This window comes from Haemaphysalis longicornis, unplaced genomic scaffold (assembly GCF_048455015.1).
Source record: "Haemaphysalis longicornis isolate Haplotype H1 unplaced genomic scaffold, Haemaphysalis longicornis Haplotype H1 scaffold_12, whole genome shotgun sequence".
Taxonomy (NCBI): Eukaryota; Metazoa; Arthropoda; class Arachnida; order Ixodida; family Ixodidae; genus Haemaphysalis; species Haemaphysalis longicornis.
The window spans coordinates 64,755,794-64,779,192 of record NW_027526225.1 but is presented as its reverse complement, the minus strand read 5'-3'; the positions used below and the strand labels follow the sequence as shown (position 1 = coordinate 64,779,192).

The 23,399-nt window shown below is 49.3% G+C and overlaps 1 protein-coding gene across 2 annotated transcripts in view; it reads right to left on the bottom strand.

The window, feature by feature from the left end:
* LOC144162775 (DNA excision repair protein ERCC-8-like) overlaps positions 1-20,151 on the bottom strand; it is a 32,618-nt gene extending 12,467 nt beyond the window's left edge. For both annotated transcript variants that reach the window (XR_013320763.1, XM_077693430.1), the window contains exons 1-4: positions 19,555-20,151; positions 18,781-18,882; positions 14,402-14,595; positions 4,441-4,589 (exon numbers count right to left, since the gene is read on the bottom strand). Coding sequence is in view for 1 of the 2 variants with exons in the window: in XM_077693430.1 (XP_077549556.1) it covers positions 4,441-4,589; positions 14,402-14,595; positions 18,781-18,882; positions 19,555-19,721 (612 nt within the window). In the remaining variant the exon portion in view is untranslated. The remainder of the gene's footprint in view (positions 1-4,440; positions 4,590-14,401; positions 14,596-18,780; positions 18,883-19,554) is intronic.
* Positions 20,152-23,399: the final 3,248 nt, after the last annotated feature.

Here is a 23,399-nt window from a genome sequence, read left to right as displayed (position 1 = left end):
GCTGTCTAATGAACACGGGTGAAACGAAGACGACCACGTTCAAAGAGAGCAATTTATTGCCACCAGCACTTGATGTTCAAGCCGTAGTGAAGAAGTCCGTAAGCAGTGGTTGGTGTTTCTTGACCAGGGTGGGCTTTATGTGACGCTCGTATGCTGACAGCACTAACGAGGCCTGCTCTTAAACATTCGCGTGAGCCTGCGTGCCTCTGCAGAACGTCGATGGCCTCCACCACTTCGGTGGCCGTCGGTTTCACCGACACTTCCTCAGGCTCTTGTTCGGAACACTTTCTTTCCCTTGGAGTGCTCATGCTGCTTACAAGACTCACCTAAAGATGCACGAACAAAATATTAATGTGGTTATCAGCGAGCACAACCTAGAGCAGCAGCACTGTGAGCAAGGACGCGTAGAAAAAAAGCCTAAAGTAGGCTTTGGCAGCCTAAGCATAGAGTGCGCTAGCGTAGGCAACGATGGAGATGTCAAAATGGTGGCTGCACTATTAAACCGTCCATGACCGCTAGCGGTTTGAGCAGCTTCTTTCATCACTTTTCATTGTTGTCAACCGCATATTTTGCCGCTTTGCTTTCATTTCAGCCTGTTAGGGTTAATGCGAGCACTGAATGTATTCAGTGTAGGCTCTGAGAGGCAAAATAAAACGTGCCTCGACCAAAATTTCGTTCTTGCTTTCTTGCCGTGACTTCGTTAAATTGGAAGTGCCGCACAAAATTACTTCGTAAAATCGAGATAAAAATACACGCATTTAGTGAAATTTTGATAGCAAACTTGAAAAAATTCGTTATATCGTGGGTAAACTGGATGACGACTTATACGGTAGGTGTTGTTGGGAGTCTGTGGGGGGGGCTTTATCCTGCATACTTTCAGCAGGTCTATGAAGAAGATAGATTATAATAAAGTACCATGTTTGCCCGATTACAATGCACCCCTGATTGTAATGGGAAGGTAAGTTTACTGAAAAAAGTTTGAAGAACAGGTCTGACGCCGATTCTACCAGACAGATCTGAAGGACATGACATCACCAGGGGTGAGACACCCCAAACAGACCTGGGAACACTTTTCGGAGCAGCGAAATTTTGATTTTGGAGCAGTTCACAACGTTTCATATGTTGTCTTGGGAGCTAAAAAAAAAAAAAAAAAAAATCAAATTTGTAGAAACTTTTGTAGTACCCTTTTGAATCAGGTTGCAGTAAACATAGCACTGAAATAACATTTAGAGAAAATGGTTTTACCAGAGTATCACAAGGTTCAAAGTGCAATACTTTCTTGCAAACTTCTTAAATTGCATTGAGGCTGGCTGTATGCATAAATGACGTAATTTCAAGCTGAAAAATACTGCTATACCTCTTTCTCACTATTTGAATGCTGAAATTATTTTTTTTTTCATTCCTGACTGCATTGTACGAACAAGTGTCACGGTGAAAGTTGCACAAAGCGAGTCACATCCTCTCAATCCCCGAGCCCCCGATCGTAATTTCAATAACTTCGCTATGTTTAGCCACCTCTCTTTTGACACTAAATTACACTATACCAAACATTAATTATTATTCCTTGCCAAACTATTCCTGCTATCAGGCGCGTGTGCCTGAATACGTCTCGGCGATACAGCGCGCACCACAACTGTTGGTGTCTCGAATGTTCAATTCCCAAGGGCTGTGAGCTTGCTGTCGAGCACAATGATAACTGAATGTTTGATAACATTGCAATCTTTCCGAACACCGATTGTAGACGCACGCACCGCATTTCGCACTCAAGTACGAGCCACAGCAAAGTCGTTGACGCCACATTGTTTTCAATGGAGAGTGTCTTTCAAGCCGTACAACTTCCAGTAATCTGGCACACATTCTCGACCATCATCCCCACATTAGCATCACTGTTCAGTAACACAACACATAAAATGACTAAACTGGAATCCAACTGCCCACGTAACCTCAACCAGGGAGAAGATGCCAAAGCGACGGGAAGGACGTTTCAGCGAACGCAGCTGGAGAGCCAATCATGCTTTAAAGGGACCCTGCAACACTTACCATTGACCACTTGGAATGTATTTTGGGGTAAAGTCTATTGTCCCAGCAATCTCCTCCCGCAAGAATTATGAAAATCCGTTCACTATCACCGAAACTACGCGCGATGAAAAATCGCGCATAAATGTTCCCTCCCAACTCAACCGCGGACAACGCGACGAAAGCTGCGCGCTCTCTCCCGGAGAGAGGGGTGGCGCGCGGCGTTCTGTTCGGCGGCCTTCGATATGTCACAGGCCGGGGAGTTTTGTCCTTTTCCCCGCAACGTGGATGGGTCTATTTCCGGTCCGGTGCCACAAATAGGCAGGCATGGTGGCCTGTTTGCAAGCAAGCGCTCAGGCTGGTAGGGCGTTTTTGGAGCAATAAACATTTGTTGTCGAGTGGGCTCATTGAAAGTGGAATATTTAGTTCGTCACTCAAACTCCGCGCGCACTCAAAACAAAAGAAACACCAAAAGCATGCGGACAGGTTCAGACATAGCAGAGGTTCATACACAGTGCCGACGACGGCTGATCGTCACAGGAAAGGCCAGAATTTAGCCGCGAAGTTGACCAGCGACAGCCAATAGGACAGCCAGGACAGCCATCGCCCGATTGACGTCGGAGAGGCCATGCCAGGGGTGCATAATGAGGAGAATTGAAGAGAGAGCGGTTGGTTTTTCCGCGTCTTTCACGGCGATTTGCGCGCTTACCGCTTCACGTGCACGTGTAATATTTGGCTCGGGTGTACCTGGAGGTCTAATCTAAACTTCGCACAGGTTTACTTGCACTGCACGAAGAGTGTTGCAGGGTCCCTTTAAACCAATCACTTACTTCATTTCAGTCTTTTACTGTCGTTTGTGCCGTTGTGAGCGAGCCATGATAAGAGAGACGACTGGAAGGCAGAAGAGGAGGGTTCAGCTGACCCGGCGATACCAAAATCAGATCACCCCGCCCCCGCAAAAAACAGTGCCACTTGGGCTGCTTGCAAAACAATGTTGCCAACTTTGCCTTTATCTCCGCCGAAACTGATGTGAGCAGTGAAATCCTCGACTTTCAGGCTGTTTTGGAGCAGTTTGGTGCAATTTTTTATGCTTCTGGAGCATCCTGGGTCACGAAAACGGAAGTGCATCAAAACTGCGCAATACGTGTAGCTGTCTTGCCCCTGCATTTTATCTGACCCATGCAATTGGGGCAGCAAAAAAAACCCTTGCACTTCATAGGTTTGCTTGTCCAGCTTCTGCTGACATTAAAACAGCAGTGGGGAACATTCAAAGCGTTTGCTATTTCAAGCACCTTGGCCTTCACAATATCAAATGTGACGGGGCCATTCATTCATTTGAAACTCCATTATGAATTATGCCTGGGAGCCATCAAGTCCTTGAAAACATCTGCGCTTCGGGCCGGTGAAGCCTTGCATGAAAATGTGTCTCCACTTCAATTACACCAGTTGCGCAAACACCCAGTGTGTGTCGCGGCACTCGGGCCCTCTTGCTGACAGCAAGTAAAATTACCTAGCGTTTGAAAGGCGTTTCACAGCGGTGCCTCTTTGGAGCCATAACGATTGAGATGGTGCTAATTGCAGCAGCAGCAATATGTGCCACAGCTGGTACAAGGTATGCCCATCGGGGAATGGGTACGCCAAAACCTCTTATGTGATGTTGACGGATTGTTTTGGATTGGATAGAGTTGGATTTTGGAAGGAGCTACTGCTGATGGTGATTCTCCTGACTGGTTTGAAGCCAATTCCGGTTTCGAGCTCTATTGTACGATGTGCAGACAAATTTGAAAGATAACAGTAGTGAAAAAAAAAAAAAAAAAAGAGTAGTGGCTTAGCTCGGCTATGCCAGGATATATGTAGCATGAGCTAAGGTTCAGCTGGTAGGTTTCCTGGTTGTCTAAGATTAGCTGATTATCCTACTTGCTGCTGCTACAACGATTTCCAATCCAATCCAATCCAGTCCAGTCCCATCCAGTCCGGTCCAGTCCAGTCCAGTAACTGCTCCTCACGCATGCGCAGCACGGCTCTCCAGAAGCCACGCGAAACAGCTATCAAGCGGCTACTGCGCAGCGTCAGACTTGGCTACCGCACAATGGAGGTACACAGCTGGGCACGCGCCGGCACCAGTGCTTCTGCCGCGGCTATGACGTCACTCCTCTGGAATGCGCAGACCGGCGAATCTGCAGACCCAATTCTCTACACACCCGTACTCCAATTGGATTGGATTTCCAAATCCAATCCAATGTAATTCAATCCAATGCTCCTTGCGCTTGCGCAGCACGGCCCTTCAATTGTCCACGCGAAGCTGCTCAACCTCGGCCAGTGTAGCTTACCCTACAAAATGTGTGTGTTACAGGCGTGCAAATATGGTAGGCCTCACTTGAACCGAGAGTTCAAGGAGCCCCTTAGGAAGAAATTCCAACGAACCTCGCCGTTTCTTGAAGAAGACGCCAAGAGGCCGGGTGTCCGGGGGTTCCAGCGGACTGCAAGCACACTGCCCACGTGTCCCCGAAGTTCTTGGCATGAGCTGCCCGCCCGCATGTCGCACAGCACAAGCCGCGGCTTCTTGGTACCGGCTGCAAAAAAGCGCAAGCACCCATATTTGCAGGGAATCTGTAGCTAAACACAGCGCACATAGGCCATTTCATGCAAGTGTCTATATTCCTTTTCTGAACCAGTGTGGTGAAAAAAAAAAACTTGGGTACTTGCCCCCTTTTTTGCAAGTGTTGTCGAAACTCGATACTCGACTGGCACCCTTGTCAAGTAAATGCCTCCACTCTCTTTCCCACTCAACTCTCATGCTGTTCCTCTCCCATCTTGCTTCTCCCAAGATAACACGCTGGACGTTTGCTCAAGCCAATTTAAATTTACCGCGTCCCACTGCACCAAGTTGGGTGCCTCGATGCCAGCGCTGCCGTACAGAGGAGACGCGCGTGAATCGAGGCACCCTACTAGAACGTTCATAGAACCACGTTTCCCTACTCCACGAGTGTTCCAAGCGGAACGTGGAACCTATCTTGTTGCTTTTGCCATTTGATTTCTTAAATGCCACCAGGAGCTATAGTAGCGCGGGCAACAGCCGCAAGTGGTTTTCTGCAGTTGATGTAGTATTCCATTTGCTATCGCAAAATTCAAGCATCCATGATTTTTTTAATGAAGGAACACTGCAAATATCACTTATGCATTGATTTTCTGCCATATATTTGCATAATGTCTTGTTCTTGTTCAACAATGTTAGCAAGTAATGAAGATTGACACCGGACTTTGACGTTTAGATTTGGCTGTGGGTATACAGTGGAATCTCGATGATACGATTCTGGGTGATACAAATTTCAGGGTGATACGTATTTCTGAGAAGTCCTGGCGAAATTGCATTGTTTGCCACGGAAAAAATTTCGACAGTTACAAACAGACCTGCAAGGACCTGTGGATGATACAAACGAGCCGGCGAGGCGCCCGACTGCCGTGCGAGCAAGCGACTGCGACGTACGGGCTCGCTCTCCTTTCTGTCACCGTTTCTCCAGCAACAGCCGGGCTGTTGTTTTCTGCTTGCGAAAACACGCCCCGCCCGCCACAGGTGCGCTGACGCCGCCGCGACACCACCCGCACGCTGTGGTCGGCGCGGCCAGCGGTGGCAACATGGCGGCAGTTTCGGCCGCAAAGTGGTTCGGGGCACTGGAACAACCGCTTCTTATCACTCTTTAAAATGCCGCTTGAGGTGCACACAACGTTGCTTGCTGGTGCAGTAAAGGAGCTGTTAATGTGGGCGATAACGGTACTATAAAACATCGTCCGCGCCGTTAGTGAAAGCACCCATGCAATATCTGCCGCGGTGCTAAGCCTAAACGTCTCCGCCGGAGCCAGCCGGCTGTCTTGAGCGCTTCGAAACTGCCGCCATGAGGTGTGTGCCTCCCCATTGGTGCAAGTCGTCAGGCTACTCCCACTGCCGTGCTCGACACGCGTCATTTTCTGACTGAGGCAGAAGCTACCGCGGGTCCGGAATCATCGACGCGGGCGTGAAAAGATCGCCTGCGCAACGCCGACGCGCACGAATCGCATGCAGAAATGTGCCATGCGGGTCACACCTTGACTGTTGCGGCGTGTAGTGAGCTTGGGCACCACGAGTGAGGAAGACGAGTGTCAAGTATTACGCGCTCCAGAAAGGACTGCTCAGCGAGATGGAGGTTAAAAAAAAAAAGGCAGAAAAAATCACGGATTTCACACGAAAGCAAGAAAAAAAATAAACAGAAAAAAAAGAATTTTTTTTTTAGTGCTCAATTTTTTGGTCGTGTTGGTTCACATGAATTTCTAATGATACGAATATTTTTCGCGGTCCCACAAGATTCCTATCATCGAGATTCTACTGTATAAGAGTAATGCGCAGCTTCTGTTCCACTTTGGCCGGTGGGCTGAATCGAGTCACACGCAGACAGACAGACAGAGAGACATACAGGCGGGCCAAAATTTCCGGGTTTAAGTAGCCCAAGGAACACTATTGTCTTTAAAAAATTCTCAGGGGACTTATGTGCTTTGAAAGGTAAAGCCTAAGCCTAGCGATACTTCTAAAAGACTTCTGTGCTGTTGCTACATTGTGTATGTGCCTCCTTTTTCGCTGCAGTTTCTTTATGTCTTTAGGCGACTTCTACAGACCAGGGTGTCTAGCAAATTGCCTAATTCAATTTCCCTGACTTTTCCAGGTTTTCCATGACCACTTTAGTTGAAATTCCCTGACCAATACAACACGCGCCATTTTGTGGAAACGGTCCGTGAAGCATATAAAAAGCGTAGAGAAAAGACATTCTATCAAAAACACATTTGTTGCTAGTGCCCTAATTCTCAAAATGCACTTTGATTAATTTCAGTTTGAGGTTTGCTTGCTTTCAGTTACGGCTTCAGAGAGTTTATTTCATCTTGTGGGATAGAACTTCAAGTTGCGCTTCAGCAAGCACCTTTTGCTTTTTTTCTTGATTGTCCTGGCTTGACATGCAACGTGAACCGCATGGTGCGTTGCGCGTGCGCGTTGCGCGTGCGATTTTTTGACGCCCGCGTCGACGATTCGCGCGCGCGACAGCTTCTGCCTCGCTCAGAAAATGACGCGTGTCGCGCGCGGCAGTGGGAGGAGCCTGACGACTTGTGCCAATGGGGAGCCGCGCGCCTCATGGCGGCAGTTTCGAAGCTCCCGAGGCAGCCGGCTGGCTCCACTCCGGCAGGTATTGCATGGGCCCTTTCAGTAGCGGCGCAGATGATGTTTTATTGTACCGTTTTCGCCCACATTATAAGCTCGTTTACCTCACAAGCAACTTCATGCGTGCCTTGTGCGGCATTTTAGAGAGCGCTTAGAAGCGGTCGCTCGAGCTCCCGTCACTACTTCGCGGTCGAAGCCGCCGCCATGTTGCCGCCGCCGGCAGCACCACGCCAACCACGCGCAGCGTATCGGGTAGTTCCGCGGCAGCGCCAGCGCGCCTATGACGTGGGCGGCGCGTTTTCGCGAGCAGAAAACACCCCATGCGGTTCACTGGGTTCCACGGAGGAATGCTGGGTTCGCGCTAAACCATGTTCCTTTTTGATGATGTAATTCTGGCTCCTGATGTCATAAGGAAGTTCGCTCAAGATTAGCCCCCAAAAAACGCTGCCTTTTAAAATTGGCTGAAAAAAAAGGCACGTTTTGCGTGCGATTTGGGCACCACCTAGACGTCCCTCTGCCGCAAATGCACCCAGCAACCTAAGCAAGGTGCGTGAACCGCACAGCGAGTTTCTGCACGCGATCCGTGCGCGGTATTTTCACGGCCGCGTCGACGATTTCGTGCCTGCGGTGGCTCCTTTTCTGCACAAGAAAGTGCGTTTGTGCCTTGAGTAGCATTTTAAAGAGCGGTTAGAAGCGGCCGTTGGAGCTACCGCCATGGAGGAAAAAAAGTTTTCTTCCTCCATGGCTACCGCACTCTTCCGCGGCCGGTGCTGCCGCCATGTTGCCACCGCCTACTGCTCGGCACGCACCGTGCGGGTGGTTTCCGCGGCGGCGTCAGCGCGCCTCGGGCGTACGCGCCGCGTTTTCCCTTGCAGAAAAACCAGAAAACATTTCATGCGGTTCACGCTTTCGTCGCGCGCGAACGTGTTGCGTTCGGTTTGCGTTCGCATTGCGTTCGACTGGTTTCCCCTATTCTAAAACTGTGTGGGCAGGCCCCAAAGTGGTTTTCCCTGACTGGTACTACTTGATTCGAAAATTCCCTGACAATTTCCTGACTTTTCCCGGTGGCTAAAAATTCCCTGGCTTTTCCCGGTTTTCCCGGTTTTCCCGGTCGCTAGACACCCTGCAGGCAGAGTGGCAACACTGCACACTGCAACATCCCCAGAAACAAAGTTCAAAGGGCAGTATCAAAGGGCTGAATCAAAGGGCTAAACCTGTTCCACTCACACGTCGCTACGTCCGCCTGCCATGTGGCATGCTCTTAATCTGCCGCTGGCAACAAGCTGAGGCAGTGTGCACTGGCAATGCGCTCACGTTCAACTGGGATACGAAATCAACTGTGCTTTGTAATTATTCTTTACAGTGGCACGTGTGCTATGTACTGGACAGCAGTGCTGGTTTTTCACATGCAGGCAAAACACAAGTTTGCTTCATTCGAAAGATTGCCTACCTAGTTTGAATCGTACTGACGCCACTTTTAACATAAACTTTGCTCAAATAAGCTGTATATTTACGAAAAACGGGAATGGCCATGCGACCCACTAGCTCATTTCCCACAACAGAACCTATCATGTCATACCAGCCAGCGTGGCGATTGGCTGAGGCCGGCAAAAGCAAAAACAAATTAGCAGGGCTTATAAGCTTGCCGAACGAGCTAAATCCGTGCCTAAATGTAATGCATATTCATTTTAAAGCAGTAAGAATGGTGGGATAAACAATGAAGTTACGAAAATACACATGCACATACAAGTACCGATGCGCACTGCTGTTGGTACTGCGCACGCTATGCTTGTTTTCTGCACGGCACTGCGGCTCTTTGGGGTTGTCTCGGACGACACTGGCCGATCGGCATAAGCATATGGTCTTATGGGACCATATTTGTCTAGCAAACACCATGTTTCACAAAATATTTATTTTCTCCCTGAACAAAAACAAGCCAGGTACAAATACCGTATTTACTCACCCGACGCTGCTTTCTACAGCGGGAAAAATGCCTCCATAGTTATAATTGATCACGAAGGAGCCACCAAGGATTGCCTCACGCTAAGAGATACCACTGCCGACGAAGCCAAAACTGGTGCTCTCCTCCTGGCAATAAGGTATGTGCAGCATAAGAACCAAAGCCTCCAAATAGTGGCAGATTCCAAAAAGGCTACGCAAAACCTTATGAATGGAAGAATTCACAAGCGACTTAAAAAATTAGAGCCGAAAATGTCGAATCAATTCCACCGCATTGTCTGGACTCCAGGACACGAGGAGCTGGAGGGAAACGAGAGGGCCGACCAGGCTGCGCGCGATCTTACAAACCGCGCGGCTAACAGTCCTAGCCTTCTGCAGCCCCTCCCAAGTGGCTTTGGTGAACGCCTCAGTGTCCAAAGAGGCGAACGAGCCCTTTTCCCCAACCCGGACAAGAACCTCTCTGGCGCAGAAGCTCAAACGCTGAGGCAAATCCAGACGAACACTTATCCTAACAAATCCCGGCTATCCAAAATGTTCCCTCAAACACACACAGACGCATGCAATAAATGCGGAAACCCTTCCAACTTATTTCAAGCAACATGGGCCTGCCCTATCATCTGGCCTTCAGGAAACAACCCCACAAATACGGTCGCGCTATGGGAGGCAGCTCTGGCCAGCTCCAACTTCGGGATTCAGAAGGACCTAACTCTTCGAGCCCGGAGAGGAGCAGAAGAGTCTGGGGCCGTGGAAGGAGGGCACCACCCCTAAGACAATCGCACCACCTCCTTTTTTCCTAATAATAAACGTTTCATCTCTCTCTCTCTACTCACGTAATGATTGCGCTTTTTTTTTTTTTCAAAAGCGTTGATGCGAATTTAGGGGTGCGTTCATTACGCGGGGTAAATTTTTCGCGAAACATTTTTGAGTGCAGAAAACGCGAGTAAGCTGTGGGTTAAAATTTTTACGATGGGTCATCTGAACATAATAAAAATAATAAATAAAAACGTAATAAAAACTTCGCACACCACTGCCAGCTGCTTTGCAAAGTGAGGCAAAATGCAGTGTTTTCATGAATGCAGAATGCGCCTGAACGAATTTGCTGCAGTTCAACCATTGAGTGGCTGCCACAATCACAGTGCGTGACATTCAAAACAGACATGGGTGCCAACGCAGCAACCTGAGCGTGTTTTTTTCTGTCTTGCGAGTCCATTATGTGCATTTACCGTATTTACTCGCGTAATCCTCGCACTCGCGTAATCCTCGCACCCCTAATGTGAGCCAGCAAAACTTGGATTTTTTGGTTCCTCGCATAATCCTCGCACCCCCAACTTTGCAGCAGCGAAAGTTGCCTGCTCGCGAAACCCGCATGGTGCATGTGCTCTCCAACACGCGCGCTCCCCCGTCGCCTCTCCGTTCGGCGGAGAGAGCTGTGTATTCAAGGCCATCCAGGCGCCCTAACAACCTGCATGCTACTCCCTAACAGGCGCCCTAACACGCTACTCACACTGTCCTTGAGCCGGTTTCGCGTGCGCGCAACTAGACGGCGTTCGCGCAGCCCGCTGTCATGTCGTCGTGTCGCCGTCGTGGTCCCGTCGTTGAGCAGCAGCAGTCAGTGAGTCACTCGCGTCAGTGGTAGATAGCTCGCTGCCATTATGAGAACTTTTTGATCGCTTTGTTTTATGCTTGGTGCCGATCTGTTTGTTTTGTGCTTGGTGCCGTTTCGCCATGGGGAAGAATGCCAGCTACACTGCCGCTTTCTAATTGAAAGCGATAGAGTATGCGATCGAACACAGCAACCGCGCCGCAGGCAGGCACTTCGGCGTGCCTGGCGGCAATTTCATGATCGCTGATCAACAGGAGACAGTTTACGATAAGATAAAAAGAAATAGCTGCTGTTGGCAACACTGAGCTTACATATACAAAAAATGACCGCTACATTTAGCGGGATTGGCAGAAAACAAATTGGCAACACTGTGCACCGGATTTTTTTTTCCCCCGCATAATTCTCGCACCCCTAACTTCTCATTGACTTTTCCGAAAAAAAAAGTGCGGGGATTATGCGAGTAAATACGGTAGTGATAGTTTCTTCTCCATCAATATTGAACGCATGCTTGCCCATATCACTAACATCAGCAAGTCTGCCACAATAACCTAGCCATGTCCTCTTTCAAAGGGAAGGAAACAGAGGTACGCACGACCATCATCAGCTAGACTTGGCACACGTACGACATATTGCAGCGGCTAGTTCAGGATGTGTTCACTGCGCGGAAAATAAAAAAAATGGAACTTCAATGACAAAGTTCAGGGGTGCGATCATTACGCGAGTGCGATCATTATGTGAGTAAATACCGTACGGTGAAAAACAAAGCAAAGGCAGGTATAGTGATGCCATCTCGGGTGACTAACGGTAAACAAGTCTCTGCTTTACACCAAGTTTAGCTTGACATCATAAGCCGTCTAACGATGTCATTGCAGACGTTGTTAAAACACACGATTTGGTGGGAGAGTCAAAATTTTAACTTAAAGGGGTCCTGAAATGCCTTCCGCCGATGCATGAATGTACACGTAACCAAAAAAAGCAATGTATTAGCAATCTCCTCCTGCAAGAATTTTGTTAAAGCGATGAGTATTAGCTGAGAAATCGTAAATCAAAAACCGCGCATTATCGTCGCGCCGTATTTCCTCCTCCTTTCAACCGTTTCTTCGCTGTTGGCCTCCCCTCCCATGATGCTCCGCTCCTCAGCGGTGACGTACTTCCGCTATTGCGCTCCCACAGACTGCCGTCTGCTACGGGCCAGCTCTTTCGGCTTTTTCATCTTTGTTGACACCATGGACACTCCTCTAACGGCTGGAAAAGCGAACGAAAGACCTGGACGCATGTGTGCGGCCTGGCCTTGCCCTTTCGCGGTGTACGTAGCTGCAGTTGGTATCGGCGGCGGACTCGCAGCCGCGCGGGGAGAATCGTGCGCTCGTTCCCTTTGGTGCACCGCGCTCTGTTTATCCAAAAAGCGCGGTCTCAGATGTGGCCCCGCTGGTGCCGGGCCTTATTTTGCGGCGGCTGTAATTCCTACTACCGGCGGCATGTGAAAAAAGACATTTTAAACCGACACAGAACCCGTGCACAAAACGCGCCGGATCGGATCGCTTTATCAGCGGCAATGAACGGGAAGGCGCAGAGCAAACCAACGCCGCACTCGATCAGCGAGAACCCGCGTTCTGACAAGCTGCACCCATGTGTTGCATTCAACAGTGACGGGAAAGCGTTTGTTTGCACTTGTTTGGATAGTCGTGAAATGTCCAAGCACTCCAGCACTCCACTAGCAGATCAGCCGGCAAGACATTTCGGAAAACATTTGACAGATGGCGCCGTATACATTAGTGTGTCGCTACGCAAAACTGATGAGACGCTCTACTAAAACTCCCCTCGCGGTGTTTACATAGCGTAAAAATTTAGCGTTTAGCGTATGCAAAGGCCACAAACGCTGTACCAAAACTTTATTAGCAGCAAAACGGCGTGCGTATGCGAGGTCGCTTGCGTTTACAAAGCTGCACGCCGAGCGCGTACGTTTCAAACCTAGTGACATCGTTTAAATACACTGGCAAGCACAGTTTAACGCAGTCAGATATCAACCGTATGCTCAGGCAACAAGCAAGAGCTTATTTTATGTGGGACGGAGATTGCGCATAAAGGCCCGTTCGCACTTGTGACGAAAGCGAGCGAAAGCGACAGAAATTCCGTCGCTTTGTCGCGCGACGATCGTTTTTGTCGAATGGTCAGGACAAATTTTCGTCGCGTGACAGAATTCCCGTGGCTTTCGCTCGCTTTCGTCGCAAGCAGGAATGGAGAGTTCGGCCGCTGCCGTCTGCTACGCAGCTCGGAGGTAACCGCGCGATCTGCTCGGGCCGGACGAACGTGCATACTCCCGCATGGCAGCGCCCCAAGTGGCAGCCGGCCGCGTACATCACTCCTGGCGCCCGCCTGGAGCCCGCCCTCGGCACACTAGCCAGTATATTTCAGGCACTATAATGGAGGAAAGATTTTTTGCTTCCGATGAACCAAGTTCTTTGCCCCTGTATTTTTAAATGCGTGAAGTGGTTAGCACGTCGTCCTCACGCATCTCTGTATCGTCGTAGCATCGCTGACTGTCCGAACGAAGCTTGCAGCTAAGCCAATGCAGCGACCGAAGCTGTGTGTGTGTGTGTGCATCGCCTCCTGTGTGTTGTGGACGCCTTTGTTTCGCGATGAAATGCGACGTTGTGCTTCTGCGGGTGGATAGTTCTTCCCATGGTCTGGATAATCTTTCTCGAGCGACGTACGACTCAACCTCGCATGGGGTATGTGCAGTGTGCGTGGCTAAAAGCCATCGGCTTGTGCGCCAGAGTTAAGTGACTTGCTGTTCGTCCCCGCAAACCGCGCGCGAGGTGAGTACCGAATTTACGACGGGCAGGAGGCAACCCATCCTCTGTCAATCGTGGTTCGGACTTTCAACGCATGTTGTGACGTTGTGTTCGTTAGAAACGCATCTCTGGATTGTTTTGAAGTTGAATAAAATGTATGCGTCAAACCCGGGCATTCGGCTCAGGGCGTTCTCTGCGATTGCGTGAAAGAAGTGCCACGGGGCTTGAACGCTTTCTTTATGGAACGTACTCAGGTAAGACAATATCCATGTCGTGTTATGGCCGTGTTGCATTCAATACAAACGGTTAAGCGTTTGTTTTACACTTGTTTCGTTTGTCGTAAAATGCCCAATCACTCCGGCACTCCGCTGGCAGATCAGCCGGCGAGCCGAAGATTAGCAGACGACTCATCTCTTTGCCGGAAGTGCGTGAAAAAGCCGCCCAATAGCAGGATGTCTAGCTCATGACGAACATCTGGGAATCGATGATGTAGACATGTGAAGATGGCGGCGTCCAAAAACACGAAGGAAAGGGTGAGAAAAAAGCGACAAACTTTGCAACAAAAGTGTGAGCTTTCCGCTGCGCGTAAAAGAGTAATACTTGGCACAGAGGACGTTGACGACCCAATCTAACGGTTGCGCTAGTTCATTTAGTGTTCTCAAAATGCCTTTCAGGGCCCCTTTAAATTGATTAACTTCACAGTGAATAAAGTATCGTTTGCTTCCAGACAAGCACTGGGGGCAATATAAAACATGAGATATTTCAAATTAAATAAACTTGTGTCTTGCCTGCATGGCCCCCCTAAGGCTTTCGCTTGAAAAAGGAGAGACAAGACAGCAAATGTACCAGCCAGCAGGGTGGGCTGCGCCGCTTCCACGTGGTGGCAGTAGACGGGGTCCTTGAGGAACACAGTTTCGGCCTGCCGCATCGCATTGGCGTCCCAGATCCGAAGGTAGCTGTCCAGGCCGGCCGACGTGAACACCCCGGTGTCGCAGGGGTACCAGTGCACCGTCGACACCGAGAAATGGTGAGCCTCAACCCTGCGTGTGCAGGAAGAGCGATCGTGTCGGACTAAGCAATACGCAAACACGAGGAAAGCACCAAGAACAGCATAAGGTGCGCCAGGTAGTGCATGCACTAGCGGATGTGCGGGTAGTGTCTCGTAGCAAAGGGGAATAAGTTACGAAACATTCCTCGAACTTGCCTCCGGGCTCCCACAAAAGAGTCAATAATGAGACTGGAGAAATTACGAAACACCATATATCGTCACAAAGCCAAAGACGACGCAGTCGATTTGAAGGTAAACAAGTTTATTGGAGCGAACTTGTGCTCTCCTAACAACTCAACGAATACACAGGAGACGAAACAGCAGTCAACAAAGTGACGTGCGCATGCGGGTGTCGGCAAATCGAATGCCGTGGCGTCTGATCTGCGGGCATTTATCTTTCGGCGCGGTTGTTTCACGAAACGTCCAATTACATCGAGAACACTGTAGATCAAAGAAGATTATTCTAGGCTGGTGTCGTTAGTTCGAAACACTCTCCCCGTCAAAAGAGATAACAAGTGCGGCATACAAAATAATCAATGGAACACGTGCTTCACTTGGCACGCATATAACAGACCGCCGCGGCCGGGTGGTAAAAACAAAACATAAAGCAACCCCAATGCAGGGTCTGCAGCAGTATTCAGGACCGGTAAAAGCGTGTTAATTGGAATTCCAATAGAATACAAAAAGAAATTGACATTAACAAAAGCTGAACAATAGTTCTTTTTTTCCTCAGTGTGGCCTTTGGAACGTTGAATTTTATCAAAGATATTCATCTTCCATAATGCGATGCTTCTGATTTTAGATGCGACGCATCTCTTTGACTCGCCTTGTCCCTCCATCCATCCGTAGTCCGCACGCCTCTCCCCCATTCTCCTCGCCACGCCAGCTGCGCGGGAACGCCGCTCTCACCGCAGCGCCATCTTGCGTTAGCGCTCGCTCCCCTCACCATGCCAGCTGTGCGTCAGCGCGCGTTAGCGCTTGGTTAACACATGCGCATGCGCTACTCTCTCTCATTCCCCTCACCGTTAACGGGCGGTACATATAAACGCGATAACTGCGTCACTCCGCTCAGTTGCTCCACCGCCGCCGCTCCGATGACATCCGATGACCACCGATGATTTGAATGGAGACTAACAGGTCTGCTACCGCGATGGTCGGCGCAACCGTAACAAGCACCGCCCAGATGCGTCGCATCCCCCCATGGTTTCCCCCCGCGGAAAGATGTGGTCAATTTCTTAAATTTACAGCAACATTTTTGTGTGCACATTTGTTTGATTGCAGGGTTTAATGCGCCGACGCAACGCAGGCAACGAGGCGCGCCGTAGTGGAGGGCTCCGGATTAATTTTGACCACCTGGGGATCTTTAACGTGCGCCGAAATCTCGTACACACGAACGTTTTCGCTTTTCTCCTCCATCAGAAAAGCGGCCGCCGCGGTCGGGAATCGGACCCGTGTCCTCGTGCTCAGCAGCGCAACGCCTTAGCCACTGAGCCACCGCTTGCGTACACATTTAATGCAACAGTTGAAAAGCAGTAAATGATTCAGGATGATGAAACATATTGGTTCATCCTGTTCAGTAAGATGTTCAGGCTCTCCCCTCAGCATCATTGCGAAACCCCCATTGGCTCGTGGAGGGCTCAAGCAGAATGTCCACACAGTTTGAGAAGTTGCACCCATGTTTCAAGACTCAGGAGTGTGATGAAACCGTAAGCAAAAATAGCCGCATATCTGCTCCTTTCATCGCAAATGTCGACGAAAGACAATAGTTGTCTGGAGCCCCTCCCAAGTTAAAGCCTACCTCCTCTTTCCCGCTCCCCCCTCATGCTGTTCCTCTCCCGTCCCGCTCCTCCCAAGGTAAACACGCTAAAGGTTTGCTCAAGTCAATTTAAATTTACCGCGTTTCACTGCTCGAGACCAAGTGCCTCGATGCCAGCGCTGAGGTACGGCGGAGACGCACATGAATTGAGGCGCCCTACTTAAATGTTATAGAACCACATTGCCCTCCTCAACAAGCGTTTCAAATGGAAAGCGGAACCTACCCAGTGGAACATTTCGTTACTGTCGCCGTTTGATTTCTTAAAATTCCGCCAGAAGCTATAGTGGCGCGGGCGACAGCAGCCGACGGAGTGAATTTTTTTTTTTCTGCAGTGGATTTCATTTGCTATCGCAAAAATCAGGCATCCATTAATTTTTTTCAAGAAATACTGCAAATATCACTTACGCATTGATTTTCTGCTTCACATTTGCGTGATGCTTCGTTCTTATTCGACAATGTTGACAAGTATAACATTAACAGCGGATGTGTAGATCTGGCAGGGAGTATATAAGACTATCACGCAGCTTCTGGTTAACTTTGGCTGCGTGGCTGAATCAAGTTACAGACAGACATACAGACAGACGAAAATTTTTGCGTTTAAGTATCCCAAGAAAGACTACCGTTTTTATTGCAGTTATTGCATTTCAATGCACCAACTATATTTTTCGATAAACCTTCAAATACAACAGCATTTAAGTGTGTCACAAGCAACGCTACTTTAAAGGAGTACTGACACGAAATTTTGGTGTTACTTTTTTTCACTGCTATGCGTGCCTACCAGCCAACTAATCAGAATGATAGAATAGACGGTCGAGCACAGCGTAAACGTTCATTTATGGCATCGTTTATTCGTGTCAGTTTCGGTTTCGATGAAACGAACGCCGAGTGGCCGCCATGACAGGAGTTATAACGTGACGTCACCAATCTTCCCGTATCGCTGCCGCTCTGGAAGCGCACACGAGCGAGCACACGCGTGTGCCCAGACCAGCCGAGGTTTTCGCCGTCCCCACAGGCCTGGGCAGCATGACGTCAGTCCCAAAACCACGACGTGTACACATGCCCGAGCAGCACGCGCCAACCACAGCCAGCGCATCGGCTTCGTCACAGGAGCCCTGACGTCGGCAGTTTGGGGCAAGTAGCAGATGATGTCATGTTGGTCCGCTCTGGCCTTTCTCATGCGGGCAAATATTAAAATGGATTTTAAATATGTTTCGTTGAACGGTTGCTGTTGAAACTGGGAGATATCTCCTGATAAAAAGGAAGCGTTTTACATAGTTATCTCAGCTTTGAAGTTTCGTGTCAGTACTTCTTTAAAGCAGGTGCCAGCGTCGACAGAACTTGGCGATGGAGACCAGACAATGCTTCCACTCCTAAGGAGTGCCTGAAAACGCAGTTAAATTGGAAGAACAAATGACCAAAGACAGAAGAAATACTGGGGGTAATTCAAAAGCAAACAGGGTTATGAACTTTCCAGTGAAACGCCGACCTTTTCGCTAAACACACACAAAAAGTTATAGTTGGCACAGATGCCACAGACCACGTTGCCAGTTGACTGCACCCTTTGTTTTCTGCTAAACTCCCAATGGGTCCCTGAACGGACCTAACAAACAGGTGCCATTATGTTTACAATACAAAGTGGTACGCTATGCGAATTATGAGTAGACGAATGAATTTTTACTCGATGTAACAGGTTTAAATGCAGCTAGCATGCATGGCATTAGGGAAGTGTCATTTCCTTCAAGACTTGATGCAATAAGAAAGACTGAAAACATTCCCAACGAAAAAGATCCCAGGAAGCCCAAACGGTAATATGATCAACAGGCAGAGAGTGACCTACCAAGATTGCTAAGTTCAACCTTCAACGCCAATGAATGCGTACTTTGAAAGCAAACAGGAAAGTCTCTAACAGAACAAATGAAGTAGTAGAACATAGAATGCAGTGGGATTCCACAAAACAGAAGGTAACTGCTGTGTCAATGTAACAGCAACCTCCAAGTTGTTTGGCTTGAAAGGATTCTCAGCAAGCAGTGCTCTGTAAAGAGCAAACTAGACAACAGGATAGGGCTTCATGTATCTATCAACGTAATTAGGTGCAGTAAAGTAAATCAGCTATCTATCATGTTTCTATGAATGTACCTAAAGAATGCAAAGGTATTTCCACAAATGTGAAAATTTTTAATTACGCACGCAGCAAAAGTTATTGATTGCATTCTCAACACCAGGAAGGATGCATGATACAAACCAGCAGACTGCAATCAGCATTCACCGAAAAAGAAAGAAAAAATCGCTTGTTTTCTACTTTGTTCGTTAAAGAGAAAGACTGGTCAGCAAAACTGTGAGCAAGAGAATGAGGCTGCTCACTTGGCGAGCTTGCAGATGGCCTTGCACGTGCGCTTGACCTTGCCAATGTCGGTGTAGAGGTCATGGATGCCGATCCCACCGTCGGCACCACCCGAAAGGAGGCTGCACATATTTGCATAATGAATGGGCGACGTTCCGGCATCCTCTCTTCTGTCTATCAGCACTTTACAGGCCATTTATTCCGACAACACCAACATTTCACAATTAAAATTTTCTATAAAGCATTTGTTGGCAAGAATCGTTGCACCACAACAGCAAACAGTCCAATCAAAAAACTATTTTCTATTGTCGATATTGACATTTCCTATCTAGGAATGCAAGCCCGCAGTTTGTGGGACTACAAATCAGGCATTTAACACGCCATAACCTACACTCAGCTGGGCCTCTGGAAGTCAACATTAGCACATTTGCAGATATCTCACAAATAAGAACTTCTTTACGTATTTGTCGCCAATTACTAATGCAGACTAAAGATGAAACTGCTGTAGCGCGGTGCTTTAAGGTCAGCTACGTTGCTAAGGTATCTATTGTCTTTCGCATGTTGGCACACTGCACAGGTTTTCTATTTCAAAGCGACAAATTCCATTACAGGAACCAACTAAACGACAAACTGGCTTCATAATGACACTACCATCAAATTTGCCGCATAGCCGCTACAGGCGCATGCCAAACAACCAGGGCCAATAAATGAACAATGATTTCAATCCCATGTGGGAAGTGAAGGGGTTTGTTTGGCTCATTAGAACATTCAAGCAGGCAGTAAAACCAACTTACTACCGTCCTTCCACGGGATCCAGCGAAAGACAGTTGACTCCAGAAGCGTGGACTGGTTCCAGGTCTTGGTGACGGCTCAACTGCATCCTCTGCAGGCGTTTTTCCCTCTCCGACAGTTTAAACGCCAATCGAGACACAATTCCGCACTCGACTCGGTGGTCCAGCATCGTGGTGCGAATGTTCTTTACTTCTTTTCAGCGGGAAAGTTTGAATGGCGGCTTGATTTCACTGTAGTTCCGACAACTGTGCGCTGCCTTAAAGCTGTGCGTACTTGTCAGGTCACAGAGCCTTTGCTCGCTACCAATACCAATCGCTTAAGTGCGCTCATGAAACTACACGAAAGAAGCGAATGACAGATACCGCTGTTCGAACCATAGAGTTTCTCACTATGGTTTGAGCCACTCGTTCACTTTCTCGCGCGCGGAGAAGCACAGTTGAGGCCATTCTGCGTTGCAACTTTTTTCTGTGCGGCCGAAATTTCAGAGTTGAGGGCTCTTACGTCGTCACCAGTAGTTTAATAAGTGACTCGAAAACAGAGGAAAGACGTGCAAGCCGGGCTCCGCGAACCGCAAACGACGCTGACGACGCCACCAAATACGACGCGTACTTGACGTGTGCTTGTTTCGACTTGTCTGGACTTCTTTTATTCCTTGACTTGGCTAGTGGTGTAGCTGGCGGATTGGCTACCCCAGCAGAAGCCATTGGCGCGTTTTACAAATGTCTCGTGCAGGCATGATTTTTCTTCCTCCATGCGTGCACGCAGGGCCGTACCCAGAAATTTTTTTCGGGGGGGGGGGGGGGGGTATGAATTTTGGGAAGGGGGTAGTTTTGCTGAAAGCAACAGTAAGTTTTGTTTACGTGCTGCCTGGGAAAGATTTCGGGAGGGGTTCGAACCCCCAAACCCCCCGGCCGTGCGTGCACGTATCGTGTCATGTCCAGGCAACTAGTTGGAGCTGGTAGTATTAACTCTATGCCTATTACAGCAAGCTGTACCGATGGCGCTGAACCGAACCCGAACCAAACCAATATTTTGGCCGGACCTGAACCCGAACCCGAAACAAGCCGAACCACGCTGAACCTGAACCGGAGCTGAACAACAACAAAAATACATCACGATTACCGGTTCACGACGAAACAGTTCAACTATCCGTCGTTGGGAATGCCCGTTCCGTGTCTTTTTTTTTTTAATGCAGAGCATTTCTTTAACTCACATGTAGCGTCCGCCGTCCGTCCGCAACAGCTCAGCGCGCAGGCGCGCCCTCTCCCCCACTCCTCCTCTCCCGCATCACGCTACCCTCCTCGCTCTCAACATCAGGTCCGCACCCCTCCCCCTACACTATATAAAAAAATAATACTTATCGGCGCCTGGTTCCGATCCCACGACCCTGCGGGCGGAACGCAAGGTACATGGTGCTCTACCCACTGCGCCACAAAGCCGATTTTTCTTTTTAATAACAAACACTTTATTTACAGAGATATATACAGGATCACATCAGATGATTGCAGGGTATTCGTCATGCACAATAGTAGCTTTACGCATGCAGAAAAATAGGCGCTTACGGCCTTTACACTAGCATGGCGTAAGCATGTTCTGCCGGCAAGTGTGAGCTAGTGGCATCGTAATGCTGGCACAGCCGCATAGTTAGGGCAGTAATTACACCAGCACGAACGTTGTCGAATGGATGACGGTGCCTTTTGTTCACCGCTTGAAGGCAATGGGATGGCAGCGGAGGGAGGGGAAGGGGGTTCTGGGCAAGAAGAGGTGAGCAGGAGTGTTTCCCGGTCCTAGCCATCAAATTGAGTCCCATCTCCTCCGCTCCTTTACCTTAAATTCTGAAAGGACACGCGAACCCTGCGCCAGGGCATCACGCAACTCGGAGTCTGAGTCAGGCCCGTCAAGGGCGGCCACTGCCCACTGCGCCTTCTGAACAAAATGCCTCCACGCCGGCCGAGGGTGTTCAGCGCATTCGACAGCATCCACCCTTGCCCTCCAAAGCGAGTGGAGTCCCATGACGTGGATGCAATCTCGGAGGTGTGGGAGTTCCGTGTCTGCATCCAAGAACCTTAAGTTGGTCCAGGTGAGCTGACATTGTGTGCCAAAGGATCACTGCAGCTCGTCCCAGAAATACGATGCCGTATTGCACTCTAAGAATACATGCTCGCCCGTCTCCCGCCTTCCGCACAGCGGATAGTTGGCCCCTCCAGGGAGGAAGAAACCCAGCTCTTCCTGCCTTGCCTTAGTTGTGAGTATCCCTGCGTGCAGACGGAAGAAGAAATCTTTCGAACTTGTTGGGACGGGGAGCTTCCGCACACGCCGTAGGACGTCACTTTTTAGGCGGCCTAAAGGTGGGGAGCGGTACAAGGGGGGTGGGAGGGTCTGTTCCACCAAATCCCTGTAGAGCTTCCTCGGCTTCACTGCACACAAATACTCCCAGGAGAAGAGTTCCTGCAAGAGGGCAAGTGCCCCCGCCACTTCCCTGTAAAAGCCTGTTGCGCGGGCGCCATGTGCGAGCTCTGCTGTTGTAACGAGCCAAGGGGCCAAGTGTAGGGCGCCTACAGTTTGGAGAACCGCCTGGAGAAAGCCATCACTGCGATCTCGGAAGTACACAAATCTCTGTACAATCAGTTTAAGTTCCATGTTGACGAGCCCAAGACCCCCGGCTTCGGCACTCCAAAAAATGTTAGTGCGGCGCATGGGTTCATACGTGGATCTCCAGACGAAAACCGCAAACAACCGGTGTAGCTTGGCCACTGAGCCTGCATCAATAGTCGAGACACGGGCCGCGTACAAGATGGCCGGATATGCCACGGCGTTGCAAACATGTGCCCTAGAAAAGAGGGCAATATGTCGTGCTCTCCAGGGCTCCAAGTTCCTTCCAGCAGCTGCCAGTTTCGTCTGCCACCGGGGGCGATGGCTGCGCCGGTATCTAGGTTTACCCCAAGGTAGCGGGTGATGGCCCCCCTCCATCGAACTCCGTAGAGCTGTTGGGGTTTGGTGAGCCATTCGCCTAGCCATGCTCCCTCTGACTGCAACAACCTCCCCCGCCTGCTCTCTCGATGTGCACACAAAGGCGACGTCGTCCGCATAGGCTAGGACCTTTAGTTCTTCGTCTCCGAGAACCAAACCTCGGATCGACTTGGACGCTATTGCCATCCTGCAGAGAGGTTCTATGTACAGTGCGAATAGAATAGGGGACATGCACACAAAACACAAGTTAGCCTGAATGGGAGTTTCTTGGCTGGGATACGTCTTTTAAACTCCTCACGACAGGCGGCCTGCTCCCACGTGTGGTAGTATGATGGTGGAAAAACTGCCAGTTTACACCGGGGGCCACAAGCCGTCGTAAATAAGCGCATTTACCACGGTTGTACCTCTTCACAAAACGCTGTATCTGGCTGTGATTACTGCGTTTGTCCTAATGGGAGTATTAAAAACTTCCACGCCACCCAGGGTGTCGAACCGGAATTTTTTCGGGTTCGGTTCGGGTTCGGGTTCAAGCCTTTCGGGTTCGGTTCCGGTTCAGTTCCGGAGCACCATTCCGTTCCGGTTCGAACCGGTTCGCGAACCGGTTCAAACGGGTTGGAACGGGTTCGGAGAAAAAAAAGCAGGCGTGTTTTTTTCTGTTAATTTTTTTGTGTTCGGTTTTCGTTTCCTTCTCAGGTTCCCTTGTCAAAAACGAAGCCATAATGTATGTTATTTTGTGCAAACGTTTTGTTTTGGTCAAATCAAAGCAACCCTGCAACACTTTGTTCAACTTTGTTTGAAATTTTGAATGCTTGCAGAAAGTAGTCCACTAACACATCCAGTACTTAGATCAGGGAGTCAAAAAGTCCCTCAGACAAAA